Genomic DNA, 19929 nt, shown 5'->3' with positions numbered 1-19929 from the left:
AATTTGAAATCCCCCCCCCCCCCCGAGACCGAGCGATATCGATATATACAACTGACACGCCCTCAGTGGTCACTGGCAAGCACTCACTAATGCACCTGACTGCACACCCCTGGAACGCAACTTACTTGCACAAGACATTCCCACCAAAGCCACATCCATTTTATATAAAGTCATAAATGCATTCGCTACTCCGGAGTTGGCCAGCCTCAAAACTAAGTAGGAAAGGGAAATTGGTACCATAGAAACAGAGGACTAGATCCAGGTCCTTATGTACCCGTGAGAAATCGCAATAGACGCCAAAATCCGATTGGTGCAACTTAAAATACTGACCCTGTGTGGCTCTGTTCGGCTGGGTGGGGGCGACAGATCCCAACTGCCTGAGATGCCATGGAGAGGAGGGCACCTTCATCCATCTCCTCTGGGAATGCCCCCAGATTGAAACTTTCTGGACGCAATGCTGCCAAACATTGACAAGGTTCCTGGGCCGCACAGTGGCGTTAGAAACGGCGACATTGCTACTAGGGTTCGCAGACGAAAACGTCTCGAACAAATGGGAGGGTATCTTTCAAGCTACAGCGATAGGCTTGATAAAGCGAGACCCGGAGTGACCAACCTTGGCCCAGTGGACTGCCAAAATGGACATTTTTGCTGTGAGGGAACACAGAATATATACAGCACGGGGATGCCCGACTAAGGCTGCCAAGATCTGGTGGAAATGGGAAGAGGGACCGAACTGAGAACCCAAACCACGGGAGAGGAGGGCGACTGGGAGGGTATTAGGAAATATAGCAAGAACTACACAGTTACAGCAATGACTATGAGGTGGCACGACAACAAGGGCGCAACAAGCCTACTCAAGGCTATGGGGAATGTGTTAAGATGTATATTTGTTACAAAATCAATAAAATATGATTTAAAAAAATATATATCATGGGCGTTTTTATTCTGAACATGTATTGAGCATGCACCACATCTCTAGCGATCTTAGAAGCGATTTAAAATAGCAAGTCAAACTTACTGATCATTAAAACAGTCCACAGAGTTTGTAATTGACAGTAGTTGGGAGCTATTTGGCATCAGCTTGTAGCTTAGAAGAGCATAGACACCAACCGCTACCAGGACCCACTTATGGCTCCCCAGGATAACTGATGCCAAACAAACACCTGTGTGAATTTAGCTCTGTGCGCTTGGGACAATTTATACATCAAAAAATGTCACTACCCCTCCTCACACGCCAATTTAAGGGAAACAATATAATACATTTTAAAATCATCAAGGAGATATTAGAAATTATTTAAGATACTTAAACAAAAACAAGGTCTTCAGTTCTTTCCGAAAAGCCGTCATGGAGGCAGCTAAAATGCAAAGAAATTAGATACTATTCCAGAATATTGGAGCTTTACAGGAGGAAGCCCGAGAGAGTTCTTCAGAGGCCTCCTAAAAGTCGTAGTTTTGAAGCCGGTTATACAGATAGAAGCCATGCACCCTAATTTGTTTTTTTTTTTTAAATCCTGGCTTCAAACGGGAGCCAATGCATTCTCTTCAAAAAATCAGACACAGGATTGACCTGGCTCCTGCAACTAGTTTGTTTGCTGAATGAAAAGCAGTGCATATATATTTCTAGGTTCTCTTTGATACTCCAGCTAACAGTGTGCTACCATGCAGATGGAAACAATGCCCTAAAGACTCAGATCTACAAGATTCATTTAGACACAAAGCATTATCCTGCACAGTATAGATAGTTGGTACTGTGCCACTTGAGCTTTTTCTTAAGTACATGGCAGGCAAAAATAACCATGACCCAAAAAATCCCAAAGGCCATACATAATCAGCCGGGGTAGATGTTACTGCCCAATCCTTATAAGTTATCCAGCATTGCACCAGTCTGGTGAACCCCCGAGGACTGAACAAAAGGAACTCCGTTTTAGATTTGTTAAACATTAGGTGGACTGATGCCACTCAAAGCATGAGTGCCCAAAGAGGCAGGCCTCACCCTCAGATGAGGGAGAGAGCAGTGCAAGGAGATGCCCAAATCAGAGACCACATCTCCCAGAGGCTTAATGTAAAGAATAAAAATCATAGATGACCAGGTGGACAACGAGGCACAACCGAGAGGATGAAGGAAAATCGGAATTAAACACCCCTGGACAGCTTGGTACCTGCTGGTGAGAAAAGGGCAAAACCAATCAAAGATCCAATCCTCCATGCCCAAGCAATATGAAAAGATGGAAACAAGTGCCGCATGGCCCACCCACTGTAAAATGGCGCCTAGAGCCTAGGCAAACCAAGCAAGAAACGCCAGCATCAGCAATATGGGTGTTCTTCCTCACCGAAAGGGTGGCACTCTCAGTACCATAATTACACCTTATACCCGACTGACTGAGGGGCTTTTCAGGGGCCCCCAATGTGATCACAAAATACAAGGCCACAGCCTTTTCTAGTAATGTCCCTAAAAAAAGTCACTACTGACCGAGAAAAGTTCAAAACCTACCGATCCAACCTGTTTTTTTGCCAATAATGGCATAGTTAATGCCCATTTTGAGTGTTCTGGAAAGGTACTGCTAAAAATGAATGTCATATCATACGAAGGTTCCAATGCCACCTGAGATTAAATACTTATCAATTTAACAAAAACTAAAATCGGCAGAAAAAGATGTTTCAGTCCTGAAACCAGTGTGGAAAATTCTAAGGATGGTAAAGAGAAATAAAATTAAAAAAATGTAGAACACATCAAGTCAGATTATATATCTATAATTATATATAGATAAACAACAGATGCCATAAAGATCCATCAAATTAACATTTCTTTCCATGTGCTTACGGGGTGGCAACTATCGCTACTCTCATTGGGCCTTCGACTATGTCCAGTCACGCCTTGATTTTGACAAATTTCTTCGCAAGATGAGATTAAAGTTGTTTCCCCATTAATCCTACAGTGGCCAAACCTTCTACATTACGAACTGGCCATACTGAACTTCACATCTCCGATATTCCTTCATTGATTGATTTGGCCTGCAAAGATCATGACTCATTTGACCCCGCTACTATTGGGATGTTCGCACAAAACTCAAAAACAAATCCAGATTTAATCCTCAGTTTTCTGTAGGGGGCTGTATTGAGGCTTTCAATGATCCCTGCGTCACTGATCTGTGGAAATTGCGCAAGAAATCTAATATATCAAACAGAATTTGACTACCTCACAACGCTCAGCTATGAGTGAATTACAAAATCTACCCAGTATTGTCATCAAACCGGCCGATAAAGGCTCCAACATTGTAATTCAAGACGGGGTGAACTATGTTGCCAAAGCCAATCATCAACTTCGGGGCCGCTGTTGCTATTCTAAGCTGTCAAAAAATATGTTTGTACAAATACAATCTGAACTCACATCTCTGCGTACCAAGTGGGCGGAAAAGGGTGTAATTGAGGATGATCTGGCTAAATTCCTTGTCCCTTCTAGTCACATCATACCCAATATTTACCTTTTGCCAAACACACAAATCTCTTACCCATCCTCCAGGCAGGCCTATAGTTACTTTGTGTGGCTCTCTATTAGAAACACCTGGCACAATTTGACGAAACTTTATTTCCACTTGTTTCAGTTCTTCCATCGTACCTGCGGGATAGCAAGGATTTTTTTAAACATCACAGATATATCTTGGGAGGAAGGCTTTATTTTGGCAACACTTGATGTGGTCTCTTTATACACCTCTATTGATCACAATGTTGAATTGGCAGCCTGCAAATATTTTTTGGACACCCGATCACTCAACCTTTTGGGACATATGATTTTGGTCATGTTACTCTTGTTTGACTAACAATGTCTTTTTATTTGAAGTTTTTTTTTTCGTGAAGTAAGGGGTACTGCTATGGGCAGTACCTTTGCCCTAGCTAAAGCTAATTTGACTATGGGGTGGTGGGAGGCAACTTTCTTACCCGATTTACTTTTGTTGAGTTTTACAACACAGATTATTTCTTGGTGGCGATACATCGATGACATCTTTATAAATTGGAAGGGCACCGAAAATGACTGGTTGTCATTTGTGGAACGCATCAATACTAATATTGTTAACCTCAGATTTACAGAATGTCCTAGTTATAAAGAAATTGTACATCTTGATGATGTGGTGATGCTTGATACTTCAGGTATTCATACGTCATTGTACAAAAAATCTCTGAATACAGGTCTCCCTTTACATGCTACAGTTTGCCATCCGCCCTCATGTAAGAAAAGCATTCCTATGGCAAATTTATTTGCTTTCACCGTAATTACACATATTTCACAGTATGATCGCTGCTGTGCTACGGCAGCTGCAGATTTCTTACAACACGGCTATGATAAAAACTATTGAAATGGCCTTTTTGAGGGCACGTGTACTTTCAAGGGACACACTCTTGCATGGCACCAGGATTAACAAACCTATCAAGAACGATGATCCTCGGCTCATCGTTTCATTTGATAATGCTTCACATGATGTCCGCAAAATCATTGAGACACTCTGGTGTATCCTTACCCTGGACAAGGATCTTTGCCCTATATTAAACATCCAACACTGACCTATAAGCGAGTATCATCACTAAGGGACAGACTGGTTTCCAGCCTTGCCTCCTATGGAAAAGAGCTCTTCTGTTACCAACTGGCTTTCTGATTTCCCGATAGGGTTTACTAAATGTTCAAAATGTAAGGTTTGTGCACATACCACGGTACAGAAAAGTTTTATGCATCCGTTACGGATCGTAAATTTGAGATCAAACATTCCATTAACTGTGACACTGCATTTGTTGTGTATGTTCTTTCATGTCCTTGCATGAAGTGGTACGCTAGGAGTACTACATGTAAATTGAAACTCAGGATTCTTCAGCACCCAAGAGCCATCAAAAATTCTGATCCTCCGTACCTGATGGCCAAACACTTTAAGCAAGAACATGAAAATGACTCACTAACTTTTTTTGCAGTGGCTCATGTCCCTATTCACCAAAGAGGTGGAGATCGAACTTTGAATCTACGGCAACTGGAAACGATGTTCATCTTAGATTTTGGCACAAAACATCCCAATGGCCACAATGTGGATCAGGAGCTGCACACTTATGAGAACATGATATTTTCAGCTCCTCCCTTACCATTATTCCTTGGGGCTACAATATCTTTCTCTTTGATACTTGTGTACATCCATTTGGTATTTATAGTGAATGTCCCTGGCCTGGCATTTTACATTTTGTTTTCCTTAACAGATCTTATTCTTCTGATCTTTGGCTGTTTTTTCTCTTTAGACCTCTGGGGAACGTTTATGGCTATTAACTGCAGGATTAAGTTTATTTTGACTCCTCTTGTATTGTTCCTTCACTCTCACCGTTACTCTTCACATGGTTGAATAAGAACATTGCAAGTTGGCCCTACACCTGAACATATCTTGCTGGTATCATTACTGCATTTGCATTACTAGTCTGCTGTTATCTCCATCAATTTCATGATGGTCCCGATTCCATTGTTACTCTAGATGTAATAAGGATTTATGATTACATCACTGTATATATATATAGTCTAAAGTATAAGGCAACCAGGAGTCTAACCTGGATGACAGCACCAGTACTTCTCAACTAAAACATAGGCCACTACATCTGTACTACTAATCTAAAAATGTGCTGGCATACTTGCATTAGCACTTACCAACCAGGCTCTTTATAGTGCTTGGGTATTGTTGCACTTTATGTGCAGTACTGTTTCATATATACCTATATGTATCGACCACAGTGTGGCAGGATGATTGCATTTACACTTTAGCATACAGTCTTTGACTACTAATAGTGTCTGCTCTCTAGTATCGGACCTAGGATATACCAAGGATTCATTGGTATACTATTGCACATGCACTTTAAATTGAGATAATTGTTTACGATTGCATTCACACTTTATCCTCCAACTATATGCTATTGCATCTGCATTACAGATTGCAACTGTACTAGCACCTTATGAAAGAGCTTTGTTGAATGGTTTAGCTTTTTTGCACTTTGCCTGTAATCCTAACCTATGTGTATCTTTATACTCATTGATTCAGTATCATGTATGCATTTTAATAATGGGTATCACCCGTGTAGTGCTATGCTTTGCAGCATGAATATTTCATTGGGTCCATATGCAAGTGCAAATACTGTTTCATCTTTGTTATCATGCGATTATTTTATGGGCTTTATGATATGAGTCAATAAGGTATTTACTCTTGAATGGATTCTATTCATGTGGTACCCGTGGCTAGCCATTTTGGGTGGTTTATTTCTCATTATTTTTGTTCTGTTTATATTCCCCACTTAGGGGGTCTCTCATATTTCCATTATTGACATGTACCTCGTTGGCATTTTCCCCATTGTTTTGGGTGTTCCACGCGAGGTCCTGCTTTGCAGAGTGCGATATGTGTCCATTCTAAGATGGCCGCCACGGCTACTACATATAGAACAACCTTCTAGTGAATACAGGTGAAACAGTGAAGGGACTATGCCTCTAGTTTTATTGGGTCTGCAAGTCTCGTTCTCCATACGCGACCAGGTGCTCAGGGAAGCGCGAAACGCGGTGCGTTTCAGGATTACCGCATGGCGTCCTGCGCTGTTTGTTATTGTATTTATTATGTTTATATAGCGTGTCTACAAGACATCAACCCTACCGCGGAGCGGGCCGCGGAGTCGAGGCTGCAGAGTCAAGGCAGTCTGTGGCAGTCCGAGCCAGGACCGCCAGGGGCGGCTCTTACACTCGGACAAGATGAACCGAGCGGCACACGTTTCAGAATTTGAAACACACTGGCTAAGAAGCCAGAGAACCCGTAGTGAAGATAGCGGGCTTGAGCACCGTAGCCCTCATAAACACTTCCCAAGAAGCAAGAAAACACAAGACGCGCGGCCGCCAATCTCGCCCCAACAGAAGCCTGAACCCTCGACAAACCTACAAAGTCAAGGATTTCGAGGGCCACTGGAGGCCTTCAGCTTGCCCGCCACTCCGCAGGCGCACCTGCAAGCAGCAGAGTTCCACTCGGAAAGACCGGCTCGTTACACAGCGACGGCGCTGCAGGGGGACGCCCTGACGGAGAATGACAGGCAGTCCTGGGCCGCCCCCCAACTCCTGGGGGGTCTGGGAGTGTCCGCTCGTCCGCCAGGTCTGGAGGAACAGGGGGGGTCACAGGAGGCTGCTCTCAATTCTCGCACAGCCCTCCCACAAGCCTCGAGGGACCAGGAATTAGCGACTCGAGCGCTAAGCACGGAGGATCAAAACAGAGTCGTGGAGGGCGCGAACTCCACAGCACCAGTACACAGCCCGTCCCGGGACGGCCTGGATGCGGGCCATGCCCGACCGACAGAAGATAACGAGCGGGGCAAGGAGACCGCGGAAACAACCCAGCCGCACCAAGACGCCACAATAACGAAGGACGGTTTGGGAGCGTCGGCTCGACCGTCAACTGCAGCGTCTGGCAAAAGGGAAGATAGAGTGGATCGCCCACCTAGAAAGTCCGACCTGCATCTATCCAATGGCTCGGACACGCCGGATCGACCTTCATCGATCTCTGCAGGGGCGGACACGTTGGCTCTACCGGCGAGATGTGAACAGACTTCCCCGCTGCAGGAAAGCCTCGGAGGCGATGCACTTTCCAAGGAGACAGCGGTAGATGGCGAAGTCTCTCCAGTTGGGGTGAACAGCTCAATAGGCGGTCACCCTGATTCAGGAGACGCCAGCGAAGGGGCAGCGGGCGTGAGCTCCCCGGCGCGGTCCGGCTCCATAGGAGCGGGCTTGAGAACGCAGAGCCCCAGATACGAGGGAGGACGCGCTGTGTCAGATCTAGCGGCGCCATTAGATTCATCCAAGACCTGTGAGCACCCCATTACACCCGAGTCTGTCAAGAGATCTGACCCCAAAAATGTGCTTAACAAAAATGCACCTCACGACGGATCCAATAAAATCAAAATCGAACTGGAGATCCACCCTATAATAGCAAGAGAGGACTTAGTTAGCCCTCCCTCCAGCTTGGGAAACTTGGAAACAGTCTGGTCGGACGACTGTTCCTGCTCATTAATAGAGGACTCAGAAAACGACCCTATGTTAAACCAAAACTCAGCGCTTTTACCAGATACCTCAAAGACAGCGCCAATGGAGTTCCCCAAGAAGGTCCCTTCACTTATTATCGACAAAAAGCCGCTCAAAGACCCAATTCCAAAGGAGAACAAACAAGCGCTGGAAAAGGAAGACAGACTTACCTCAGGAAACACAAACAAAACAAACCCCTTTTTACCTAAGACAATTAAGAATTACCAGCAGTTAGCTACCACTAAGCGGAGAAAAGATGCCACGAAGCCCTTAGTGGGCACCCTGGACAAATTCTTCAGTAAACAAGGAAAAAGAAATCAGATTGAGAAAAGTGAGATCTCAGACGCAGACCTTCTGGAGGGGTCCCTAGAAGAATCACTTCACCTCAACTCTCCCGCTATCCCAATGAGACTTACTTTCAACGCACACCACCCGAACCCCAATACCTCGAGTCCTCAGCAGAGCATCAACAAAAGATGGCACTTTGGGAAACCACCAGCGAAGCCCATGGAACTTATATCAACAGAGACTCCCGCACAGTCTTCTGTCCCATTATACAACTCCAACAAGGTAAATTTACCCAAAGAAAACCCTTTACACGGAGGGGTGGCAGAAGCCACACCCTTAGTGGCCAAATCAGACAGTCTCAGTTCGCCACCTAGGAACTCAGACCCAACAAACTCTAACCTAACGAGACCTACAATGCAACCCTTGCCATGTAAGCAAACACAAGCTATAGCTCATCCAGAGCACTCGATAACGCTCAAAACGCCTATGATCAGGCGACAATCGGAAACTCAAACCTTTAAACCATGTATGCCCAGCCCACAGCCAAAGAATAGGAGACAAAGCGACACTGTGGGAAACTCAACAAAAGATACACCAAACAAAAAACCAGACTTAATGACGATAATGTCAGCTATCACTATAGCTCTAGCCCCATTTACAAAACTATATGAATCATTGAATGATTCTGTAAAGGACCAAGCATCACTGGCGGCATTGACACAGACTAAACTCACGTTTCTAGAGGGATTCATCACTTCAAAAATTGAAAACAGGAAGACTGGAAAACATGCCTGCACTCAAACAAAGGACCAACATCACCGAGAAACGAAAGCAGCTCAGTCTCAGACGGACTTCTTGTCGGAGAAAACATTCTACTTTAAAGCAGGCACTGGCGAAAAGATGGCCAACTCTAGTTCGGAGGATCACGTCAACACCCCAGCAGTGTTGACGGCCCCGGGCAAATGGAGCATAAAAACACCCCTCCTAAGTCTCAATCTCGAGCCTACAAAGAAACCACAGGAAGGCCACAGCAACGGAAACCAAAGCACTCTTAAATTTTCCAAACTTCAATCGAGCAAGAGCATAACAAAAAAAACTAATGGTTGCATCGTCAACGAGAAAGAACAAGACCTTAGAGCTTTCTCGGAAGACCCATCCATGCTTCTGGCTCCAACAAAGAAAGTTAAAAGCGGTCCACCTACCCTTCCTAAATCGGCCACGGCCAAATCTCAGACCCCGAAAAAATCCTCACCATCGTCAGATAGAAAATATATCAAAATTTGCACCAAACCACTGACCTCAAAATCCAGCCAGCAAAATAGTGACAGCCAAAACATCAACAGATCTCCCACCTCCACTGAAAGCGATCTAATGGAAGACGCTTTGGAACTTGCGTCGCAATGGCGGGACAAAGATCCAAACCTAGACAACAATCGGGGAGCCAAAAGAAAAATGGTGTCTTTTAAACGAAGCCAGGATAAAGATACACCTCCAAAGAAAATCAGACAGTGGGAGCCTAAACCCTCAGCACCACACAGGGTGGAAGACGTGTCTTCGGCAGAGACCAAACAAAAACATCCATTAAGCCGCAAAAAATGGGAGGAAGACTCCACCGGGAAACACAAGCCCACTCCCAATAGGTGGAAAACTAGAGTGCACTTGACACAAAAAAGAGACTCCAGAGAACGCAGCCAAAAAAGGGAAAGCACTAAGGTGACCCCGCGAAAGAGAATGGAAACGCTCCTGCTTAATGAGAAATAACAGAACAACGGCAACTCGCTCCTTCTTCCTGCAGCCGAATTGTAAAGCTAAGCACAACCAGGTTCTAAACAGAACCGCTATACTGGACTTATTTCATCAAGTCCCGGCTCTTAGATCAGTAACATCAGACTGTCTAGACGTCATCGAATTCTCGAGCCCCCACAGCATAGACAGAGTGTACATCCACATATCTTCTGCTAGCACGAGACTCAAACTCAAGGAAGAGGCCAGAGCCCTTAAAGAACTAGGCTACTACATGGAAGAATTACACAGCGACAGGGAGATCCTTAACAATACACAGAGAGGACTAAAGGACAGAGACCTTACAATCACCAGAGACCGTATGTTCCGATACAAGATAGTCTCTCCTCCAAGAGACCGAGCCTCACGTCGTGCTTCTCCCAATTTCCACTCAGGAACAAAAACTTTAGTCTGGAGCGAAAGGAAGACACCTGATGCTAATCAAGACGAACCCACACGACATCGGGTCTCACATTATAGACCTTATAATAACCTCGAGGAAACCAGAACAGGGGGCCACGAAGAACTGAGCCCACTCAGTAAACAGCAAGGAAGGGCACCCAAGACGAGAAGAACCCGCATCTCCAGAGATAGTTGGGAATCACAGCGTACTCCAACTAATATCCAACAATGGCACAAAAGCGCTCCGAGTAGCACCAGGAGCAAACACAACGAAAAACAGAGTAACACGGGCTCAGATCGAGCCCCGAAGGGCCCCCCCGCAGAACTGGAAGTCATCAAAGGACCTAGCTCACCCCAGAAACCGGTCAAGCGATCTACACACCCATTCACGACTCTATCGGCAAGATCTGGAAAAAAAAAGAAGGTCCTGGACGCCGGAAAGACTCTTCACAGAAACAAGAAGATAGCCACAAGCGTCCACGACGGGAGTCAAGGAAGAAACCGGTAATCCTCACCAGACTGCAAGCAAACTTAAAATGGGGTCGTGGAACACAAGAGGATTCGCTCACTTGACACTCAACTCAGATGTACAACTGGGGACCTTCGACCTTCTTTGTTTACAGGAGACGTGGCTCCTCAGGAAGCCAACAATAGACGGCTTCGAAATCGACTTCTTCCCAGCCACACAAGGAGCGTTGGGCAGGCCCTCCTCAGGCCTCTTAACAGCAGTCAGAATTTGCAGTGGCCTACAACTTAAACAAACAATTACAGCTAATATGTCAATTCTGGCGTCCTTGGTATCAGAGCAGAAGCCAGGAGAGTGGGAGAACAGGAAAAAACCAGTATCGTACCTAGTGATAAACACATACTGGAACCCTAAAGTCGTGAAAGCAACAGCCCTTCTTGAAATCATCGGCCAAACGATAGAAACATGCCTTAACACTATGACAATAGATCACATCATAGTATGCGGAGACTTAAACTTGACATTACCTAATATTGGCCCAACTACATCGAATCGCGATTTACAATCCGCATTGGCACCTACTGTCTACTCGACAACTCGAGAATCAGACTTGAGAGGTAAAGGATGGGAATCGCTCATGGACGCACTAGACCTCCATAACCTCCATTATTTGACCTCTCCTACACCAAACTACATTCCAACTTGGGAACAAGGCTCCCGCAAGGCCTCTCTGGATCACATATATGTATCCAGAAATCTGCTCGCAATGATAGCTGCATACGAAGTTATAAGAACTCAAAACAGTGATCACAACCTCCTGATGGCCTCATGGTCAGCTCCAGAACGGAATTCGGAGGCAAACCGACAGGAAATGATCACCTCAATTCTCACTAATGATGCAGGGACCAGACTAAGACTCTCTGATGAAGCAATAAGAACCATTACAAGGACCTACGAAAGAACAATTGCTGTGCCAGGGGAAGCAAACACACCTGACTATTATCCCCTGTTGATCCCCTACCAACATCAAAGGAAAGCTCAATCTTCAGTCAAAAAGACAAATCATACACATAATAAACCATTGGTGGAGAAAAGAAGGGAAATGAGAAGAATCTTACGTAAAGCGAAATCTTGCCCCTCAAAACAAACAGAGGAGGCTGCAGTATCTGCGAAAAAGTCTTACAAAAATTGGCTTAAGTCTCACCGTGCCATTTTGTACCAGGAAGACTCTGAGACCATGCTAAAGACTCTAAGTGGGAAACAATCTAAAACTTTCTGGGCCTTGATCAACCCGAAAGGAACTAACTCAAACGAGGCCTTAGCAAACTCAATTGGAGAGAATCACTGGAGATCCTTTTTCTCGGACATGTTCGCCCCACCAAAGGGTAACACCCAAGAATTAATACGGCCCCAAAAAAAATCGATGGGACATTGGAATAGATGAAAAGGAAATCTGTGAAAAAATAAGGAAACTGAACAACTCCCGGGCACCTGGACCAGATGGAATCTCCAACGTGGATCTCAAAATGAACACCGAAGTATGGGGCGCTCTCATATCCCGAATATTCCAAAAATGCGCGGACACCCAATCCATCCCGAAATCTTGGAAATCAGCAAACGTGGTCCCAATCTTCAAGAAAGGCGATAAAGGCAACCCAGCAAACTACCGCCCAATAGCCTTACTGGACACCATTGGGAAACTGTTCGGAGCGTTTCTTCTAGACAAATTTAAGAACTGGGCTGCCACTTCCGAATTACACGACGACTTTCAGACAGGATTTGTAAAAAATATCGGAACACTGGCTAACATAATGCTACTCAGTGTATTGAAAGCCAAGGTGCTAGAGGGACGTCCAAAGATACACCTGGCATTCATAGACCTCTCTCATGCATTTGACACGGTCAATAGAGAGTGTCTATGGACAAAACTGAGGAAAGGGAACTGCCCGACAGCAATCCTGAACCCAATCATGGAGCTGTACTCCGGAACATCCATGAGGGTCAGACTCAATGGAAAAGGCCAACTTTCAGAGGAGATCACCACTCACAGAGGCGTAAAACAAGGCTGCCCACTGGCCCCCGCACTGTACAATGCGTTCATCGGAGATTATCAAAACTGGGACCCCACTATCAGAACATTTCCGCCTAGAATTGGAGAGGAAACGGTTGGCAGACTACTCTATGCCGACGATATCTTACTACTGGATCAAACTGCCATAGGGTTACAACGCAAACTTACTTCGCTCGCAGAATATCTTGAGGCCAACGATCTGATTCTAAACTCATCAAAAACAAAAATAATGACTTTGGAAAAACCCACAACACAAAAAGAAAAATCTAAATGGTTCTTGGCCGGAGAGAAACTAGAGAAAGTAAAATCATTCCGATACCTGGGAGTGACGATAAGCGCAAATCGCTTTGAAACCCCCATGCAGGAATCCTTGATTGCCAAGACGAAAATTATGATAACACAAGCTCGACTCATGGACAAAAAATACGGAAAATTCTCACTGAAACCAGTGCTGAACTTCTACACAGCGAAAGCGGTACCCGCCATTACTTATGGTGCAGAAGCGATGCCCATGATCCCAGAGCGGACCTGGCAGAAGCTGGAAGGCTTATTTTGGAGGAAAATTCTAACGCTCCCAAACTCCACTCCGATGGCATCTATTCGCAGAGAAATCAACGTCATCTCCCTAAAAGGAAGAGTCAAGTTAAACATCTTAATGCTGAATCGGAAAATTAGACTATCCCCTGAGAAGATCTTCAAGGTTATAAAGGAAGAACTTAAAACAGGAGAGAACAACACCCTAGCCTCTTGGGAGCAAAGAAACATGGAAACCCTCGAGGAAATTGGAAGCTCATGGGAAGAATTGGAAAACAACCCCGCTAAAACAGTAAAAAAATTCAAACAAATGGACTGGATTAAAACGCTGGAAGAGGCCGCTAAATACAAACTGGCTGCGGACCTACCAGTCAATTATCAAAAACAAAATGAACCCATGAGCTATTTACTACAAGGACCGAGTAAGCAAATTAGAAACACATTTCTAAGGGCCAGGCTGAATCTCCTACACACGAAAGAAATCCTATTCATCAGAGGCTCTGCTGCTAACAACCTCTGTAGATTCTGCAATAAACCCGAAACAATTGAAACCTTGAGGCATCTCCTGCTGTCATGCCCGGAACTAGCGGCTAAAAGAATGACACATATGGGCCATTTATCGAAAACCAGCAGATGCGGGGAGGAAGAATATTGGTGGAACATCCTGATGTCAGGTGGAAATGTAAAATCAGTAATTGCAGTCGGCCAGTTCTTTCAGAATATAAACCTGAAAAAAGAAGATCCAATCTGACAGTAATTGGGAAAGTACATTTTTAACTGTCTAAGCACAGAAGCGCAATGAAACAGAACAGAATTCTTCGGGTTGCACCATTTGTAAAAACTGTGAAAACAGTTGAACCAAATTAAAAAAAAAAAAAAAAAAAAATATAGCGCTTTACTCCAAAGCGCTGCACATTTTAACAGGATGCATATAACATTACAGTAACAATAGAAGCAATTTACAATTACCAATCAGTCCAACAAAACAGTAAGTAGAGCAATTAAACTGAATGGAGGGGGGAGAGTAGTGCAGTAGAACTGAGAGGGAGAGAGGGGAGGAGTTAATCGGATGGCATAAAAGGGTGAGAACGGGGAGGGGAGGGAGATGATCAGGGTGAAAAGAAAAAGGAGGGAGGGTGAGAAAGAGGGAAGGGAGGGGTTATGTGTATGCTAAACATTTATCTAATTAAATAAACGTGCTTCTATTTTTTTGATCCGAGTTTCCAATTTCTGCTTTGACTGAGCTATGGAGATGGTGGGTGCCTCATTGGGAGTGCGGTTTTCTTTCCTCCGTTTTTGTGGATATATAAATATATGAAAAAAACTTTGTTAAAAAGGAACATTATGGTTAAATTGCACTAATAAAAACCTATGAAATTCATTGAAAACCTTTGTTAAAGGGACATTTTGGTTAAAAGTAAAACCGAAAAACTCAGAAATTCGCCAGTTATGATAAGCTAAGGAGGGGTTCCATACAGAGCCCCTCTTCGCTTTCCATGGCAGCCTGCAGAAGGCGAAGAGAGAACCCTATGACCATATTACCACAAGCACATGTTTCTTCCCTTTCAAAGATATCCCACTTTCGAATAACTTGGTCTCGTTAACCCCCATATGTTGTCCCTCGTGGTCAGGGTCAGTAGCCGGATGGTCCTCATCATGACCTTATTCCATGACCCAGACAATGTGGCCACTTCCCTTGGCCACAGGCTACACCTCTGTCACCAAAGGTATATCAGTATTTTTTGTACCTACATTATGGCACTTGTCAAAAAATAAACACGGGCACATTTGCAAAACCATGCTTTTAAGGTCCTTGCCAATGCTTCTTACAAAAGTTTCCTGGAAATCCACCCAGGTTTTATTTTTTCAAAAGTGTCAAATTTATGCACATACAATAGTCATAACTTAGCCCCCACTTGACAAAATCCATTCAGACTTTACAAAAACATTTATATCTAGCTCTATAATCTTTTTTGCAAAATCTTTGTGTAGATTCGTCAAATGGCACTACATTTATAAGCCTTTACAATATTTTGGGACCATCCGTCTAATTTTGCCCCCTCTTGACAGAATCCCAAAATTTTGCAAGCTCATTCGGAATCATGTCAAGAATAGAATTGCAAAATTTCATGCAGTTTCATTAAGTGGCGCCAAAGTTATAAGCCATCCAATAACTGCTTTTCACCAACCATGTAATGCAGAGGTGTCTGCGAACTTCACAGGACTGTTCGCAGACTTATACAGTGAAAAAAAGCCGTTTTTTTTTGCTTCTTGCAGCCATATCCCATCACATCCTCATCACCCCTCACCTCCCCAGAGATTATTTGAGAAGTTTGACAAGTGCAATGTTGTTTTTTTTTTATATGTTTTTACTGCGATGTCCGCGGTCCGCGGATCCAAGATGGCAGGCGTTTCCAAAAATCTGATGCACATCACGCTTATCATCCAATTAGCATCCGATGTCCGCGGACACCGCGTTGCTAGCCGCGGACAGAACAGGGAAATGGGTCAGCGGACCAAACTCAGATATCACAAATTTTTTGTGCCTACTTTTTGGTAGTTTTAAACAAAAAAAAAAAAACCTACTGGATGGATTTCCACCAAATGTACAGAAGCATGCTTTTGTGGCCAAGCCGCGGCTCCTGTCGCAAATTTGGTGAAAATCTGCCCTGCGGTTTGGGCTGTAGGCGTGAGCAAAGTTTTTCTCCATCCAGACTATGGAAAAAAAATGTGGGACCCCCCCCCCCTTTGGCTCCCACTTGACGAAACCTCACCAAACTTTGCAAGAAAATTCAGAGCGGGCCATATACTTTTTTTTGAAAAGTTTGGTGAGGATTCGTCCAGGGGCAGCGAAGTTCTAAGCCGCCCAAAAAGTGCTCTTCCTATGGGTTTAGCAACTTAACCATGAATATATAATTAGACTGGTCACATCAATAGATGTACCTAGTTACATTCGATAAATGTTTTGGCTGCTCTGAATCAACTGTCAACATACGACACGAACTTGAAATAGTAATCAGAGTTTGAAATTTTTTATTACACCGTTTCTTTCTAAGAAAAGTTCAAACGTTCGAATTAAACGTATCTTTCGAAATCCGTCAAGTAAAGCCCAATTTTTGAAGGAGACATTTATTAGAATGTAAGGTCTGTGAATACCAAGAATTGTGCAGTTCAACTCTTCCCTACAGAGCAGTCTCCAAAAGCGTTGAGGTACAATGTTTGTTTTCTAGCATAGTACCAAGAACACTTGCCGCAACACCCATAGTGTAATATGGGCATACACCATTCTCTTCCCAGAGGTACGTGCATAAGCTCCCATCTCGTAAAGTATCACGGGCCTATGCCCCCACCCAAACTTCTAAATATATGGGCCTTCCCCATTGACAAGGGTCAGACTGCCTGGAGCTCCTTACCTTTAAAAAGGGACATCCATTTTCTCCACTCACTGTATCACGGGCATATAGCCACCTAAACAGCGCCCCCCCTCCCCATAGACTCTGGGTTAACCCCATTCCACCTCACAAAAACACACCACCACCTTCCCTTCCGGTGTTGAAGGAATACACTCCCCCATCCCTCATCAGGGACATACCCTTCTACAGGCCTCAAACTTGGCCCTTGCCACCAAGAGCAGTCTTGGCGAGTACAAAATAGTGTGCTGGGTAAACGTGGAGAACTGGCGTGTGTGCCAGGTTGCACGTGACTTAAACCTAGATTAAAATTTGATACATTTAACCATGCACACCTTGATCAGAAGCATCCCTGCGCCAGACCAAAATCACAAACTCCAAACAGTATAGACCTCACAGAATATCAGGGGTATCGCCACATCCCATCGCAGGATATGAAGCATAGGCTAATTCATCATCCCATTCCCACAGCGCAGTATTTATTGGATTTGAAGAGTGCACTACAGCCCACGGGCATCGAGGCGCTATTACAGGAGCGTAAGTAGGCTTAATTCAGTGTTACAAAGAATGCGGCCCAGTAACAAGCATACTTGGTACAGGTTACTTAGTTACATATAGGTAGTTAAGAGGGCAACAGCAGCAAGTTTAATCCAGAGCAAACGAAGCAGAGGGGAGGGTACAGATGTAGTGTCATACAAAGAGCCTGGTTTTGATGGGTTTCCGGAAAGCTGCATGAGAGTATCAACTGCACAAGACCCATTCCTCAAATAGCAAAGAACCTTCATCTCAGGCTTATATATCTATACCACCAAAAGAACAAGGTTAGCGGGTATGCCCCCCCCCCATACCCCATGAGCAAGTGTTGCCATCAAGGACATATACACATGTGTTCCCATCAAAATGTGCCCACTTACGCAACATTGATGCACACTCCAACAACTGTCCTAAATCAGAGGTACCTGGTGCACATTTACTCCCACTACACAGAATAGGCATACCCCACACCCAACAACAAGGACATGTTATCCACTGGCAGCCCATGTCCATTATCAGTGCAGTACTAACCCACTGGCAGCAGAGGATCAGTGACAAGAATAGTATTAAATAAGTCCAGTCAAATATATGGGGCATTACCCGTACGCTCATCAGTAGTTGTACAACCTACAGCTCATAATCCTACTCCATGCAGAGGATCATAAACATACAACATGCCACACAACCAACAACCGGTATTAGCGTTAACAAGTCTTATCCCACATACATGGTTTGAATATTATTCATCTATTTACTTCTACACTAATTGAGAACTTACGTGAATAAGAATAAAACAGGACCCTAAATAACGAGACTCCTCATCAAAGAAAAGAAACAAAGACAGTTAACCAAAGATGAAATGAAACTTGTAAAAACTGCAAAGAACAGTTAAACCAAGTATAAAATAAAAAAATATTATTCATCCACACCCTACCAGGGGCATTGGATCCGAGCACAGTATCACGGTCCCATCATCGACATTCACGGTATCAGAAGCAAACACCAACCCCCGTTTTAGCGGCAAATAACTTCTCTGCTCAACATCAAGGGCACACACGTCCAGGCCCACGGCATGATGAATCAGGTATCAGTGTCTACTCAATGAGCTCAAAGCATGGGCCATACTCATCCATCCGAGTATAACTTTCGCAGCACATCGACTATATCTCGCTAGTATCACCAGCCCCGAGGTTAGGCGGCTAGAACCCCCAGCTTCTCAAATATCATCACCATCAATTGTCCATTGGAACAGCGTATCCAACAACCACCTTCAATAATGGACTCCCCAACAGATGCAAACACCACTACTCTGCATGAGCTGAGATAAGCTCACTTGATAATGGTCACCGAACCTCAGCATCACAATTCCCTTCCCTCGCACTTTCCCTTAAGGCAACTTCTTTAGTCTTAATAGCTCCACCTTAGTGTCTCATCTCCAAGCCATTTAAGGATCATGATCAACCCAGTCCTCAGCATCGCCCATTCTATAGTATAATCAAATAACTCCTCTCGGAGTGCATCCCTCTCCGAGGTCACGTCCGCACAGCCACCGATAGGTCTTCCCGTTATCATGGAAACCTACTCCCCTCAGTATCACGAGCACCACCTCCAGTAACACCTCCGGTACTCACCGTCGCTCTCAGCCCGCACTAGTAGGGACATGCCCTTGAGCCGTTCCACATAACATGAGGACACATGCCCGGTGCCCCGGTCGTCCCACTGCCGCTCCTCATTCAGAGTGTAGACCTTCACTCTACGCCGGGTGTCCGTCATCCTGGGGAAGAGAGGCCGCGGGCCCCGCGCCACCAGGCCCTGGGGCGGGGGTGAGAGCCCCCCTTGGGGAGCAGCACACAGACCGGGTAGATGTTCTGACCCTTCGTTCAGGTAGACTTCCCTCGTCGCACTCCCCCCGCGGCCTGCAGGCCCCTGATCCCCGGGCCACAGGGATGCCGGCTCGGTGTCTCCGTTGCGGGGCTATGCGGCTGTGTCTTAAGTGTGTGGGCAGTGGCCGTACTTTGCCCCGGACACCCCCTCCCGCCGCCCGTTCTCAGTGTCCGCTCGGTGCCGGCCTCGGTCACACAGCCGCCATCTTGGATCCCCCGCTCTGCTCCCTCCTCTGCTCAGCTCGGCACAGACAGCGGCGGCGCGGCCACGGGGTCTCCCAAGCAGCGCCGCACGGCCTGCGCGAGGATGCTTAAAGAGACAGTATCCTAGTCGCTTCTACATCATCACAGGCGTGTGGAAAGTAGACCTTGGTGTGTTTTTCACGTGCTGTAACCATACTAATGGCAGAGCCGTTACCCTAAACTGTATAATGCCATGTGCCTGGTTAGGGGTCTGAGACAACCAATCTCCGCATATATAGGAATATAAACGA

At 45.1% G+C, this 19929-nt stretch overlaps 1 protein-coding gene across 2 annotated transcripts in view; it reads right to left on the bottom strand.

Annotated features, from left to right (window-relative positions):
- The window catches only part of PPP4R3A (protein phosphatase 4 regulatory subunit 3A), a 547019-nt gene extending 527297 nt beyond the window's left edge, over positions 1–19722 (bottom strand). Inside the window, exon 1 of one of the 2 annotated variants that reach the window (XM_069637435.1) lies at positions 19184–19722. In XM_069637435.1, the coding sequence (XP_069493536.1) occupies positions 19184–19325 (142 nt within the window). In that variant the 5' untranslated portion in view covers positions 19326–19722. The remainder of the gene's footprint in view (positions 1–19183) is intronic. The other variant, XM_069637437.1, reaches the window with a different exon arrangement.
- Between the last annotated feature and the right edge of the window lie 207 nt (positions 19723–19929).

This window comes from Ambystoma mexicanum, chromosome 14 (assembly GCF_040938575.1).
Source record: "Ambystoma mexicanum isolate Mex_15411 chromosome 14, UKY_AmexF1_1, whole genome shotgun sequence".
NCBI lineage: Eukaryota > Metazoa > Chordata > Amphibia > Caudata > Ambystomatidae > Ambystoma > Ambystoma mexicanum.
The sequence above is the reverse complement of the archived record's forward strand: the minus strand, read 5'-3'. Positions and strand labels throughout refer to the sequence as shown.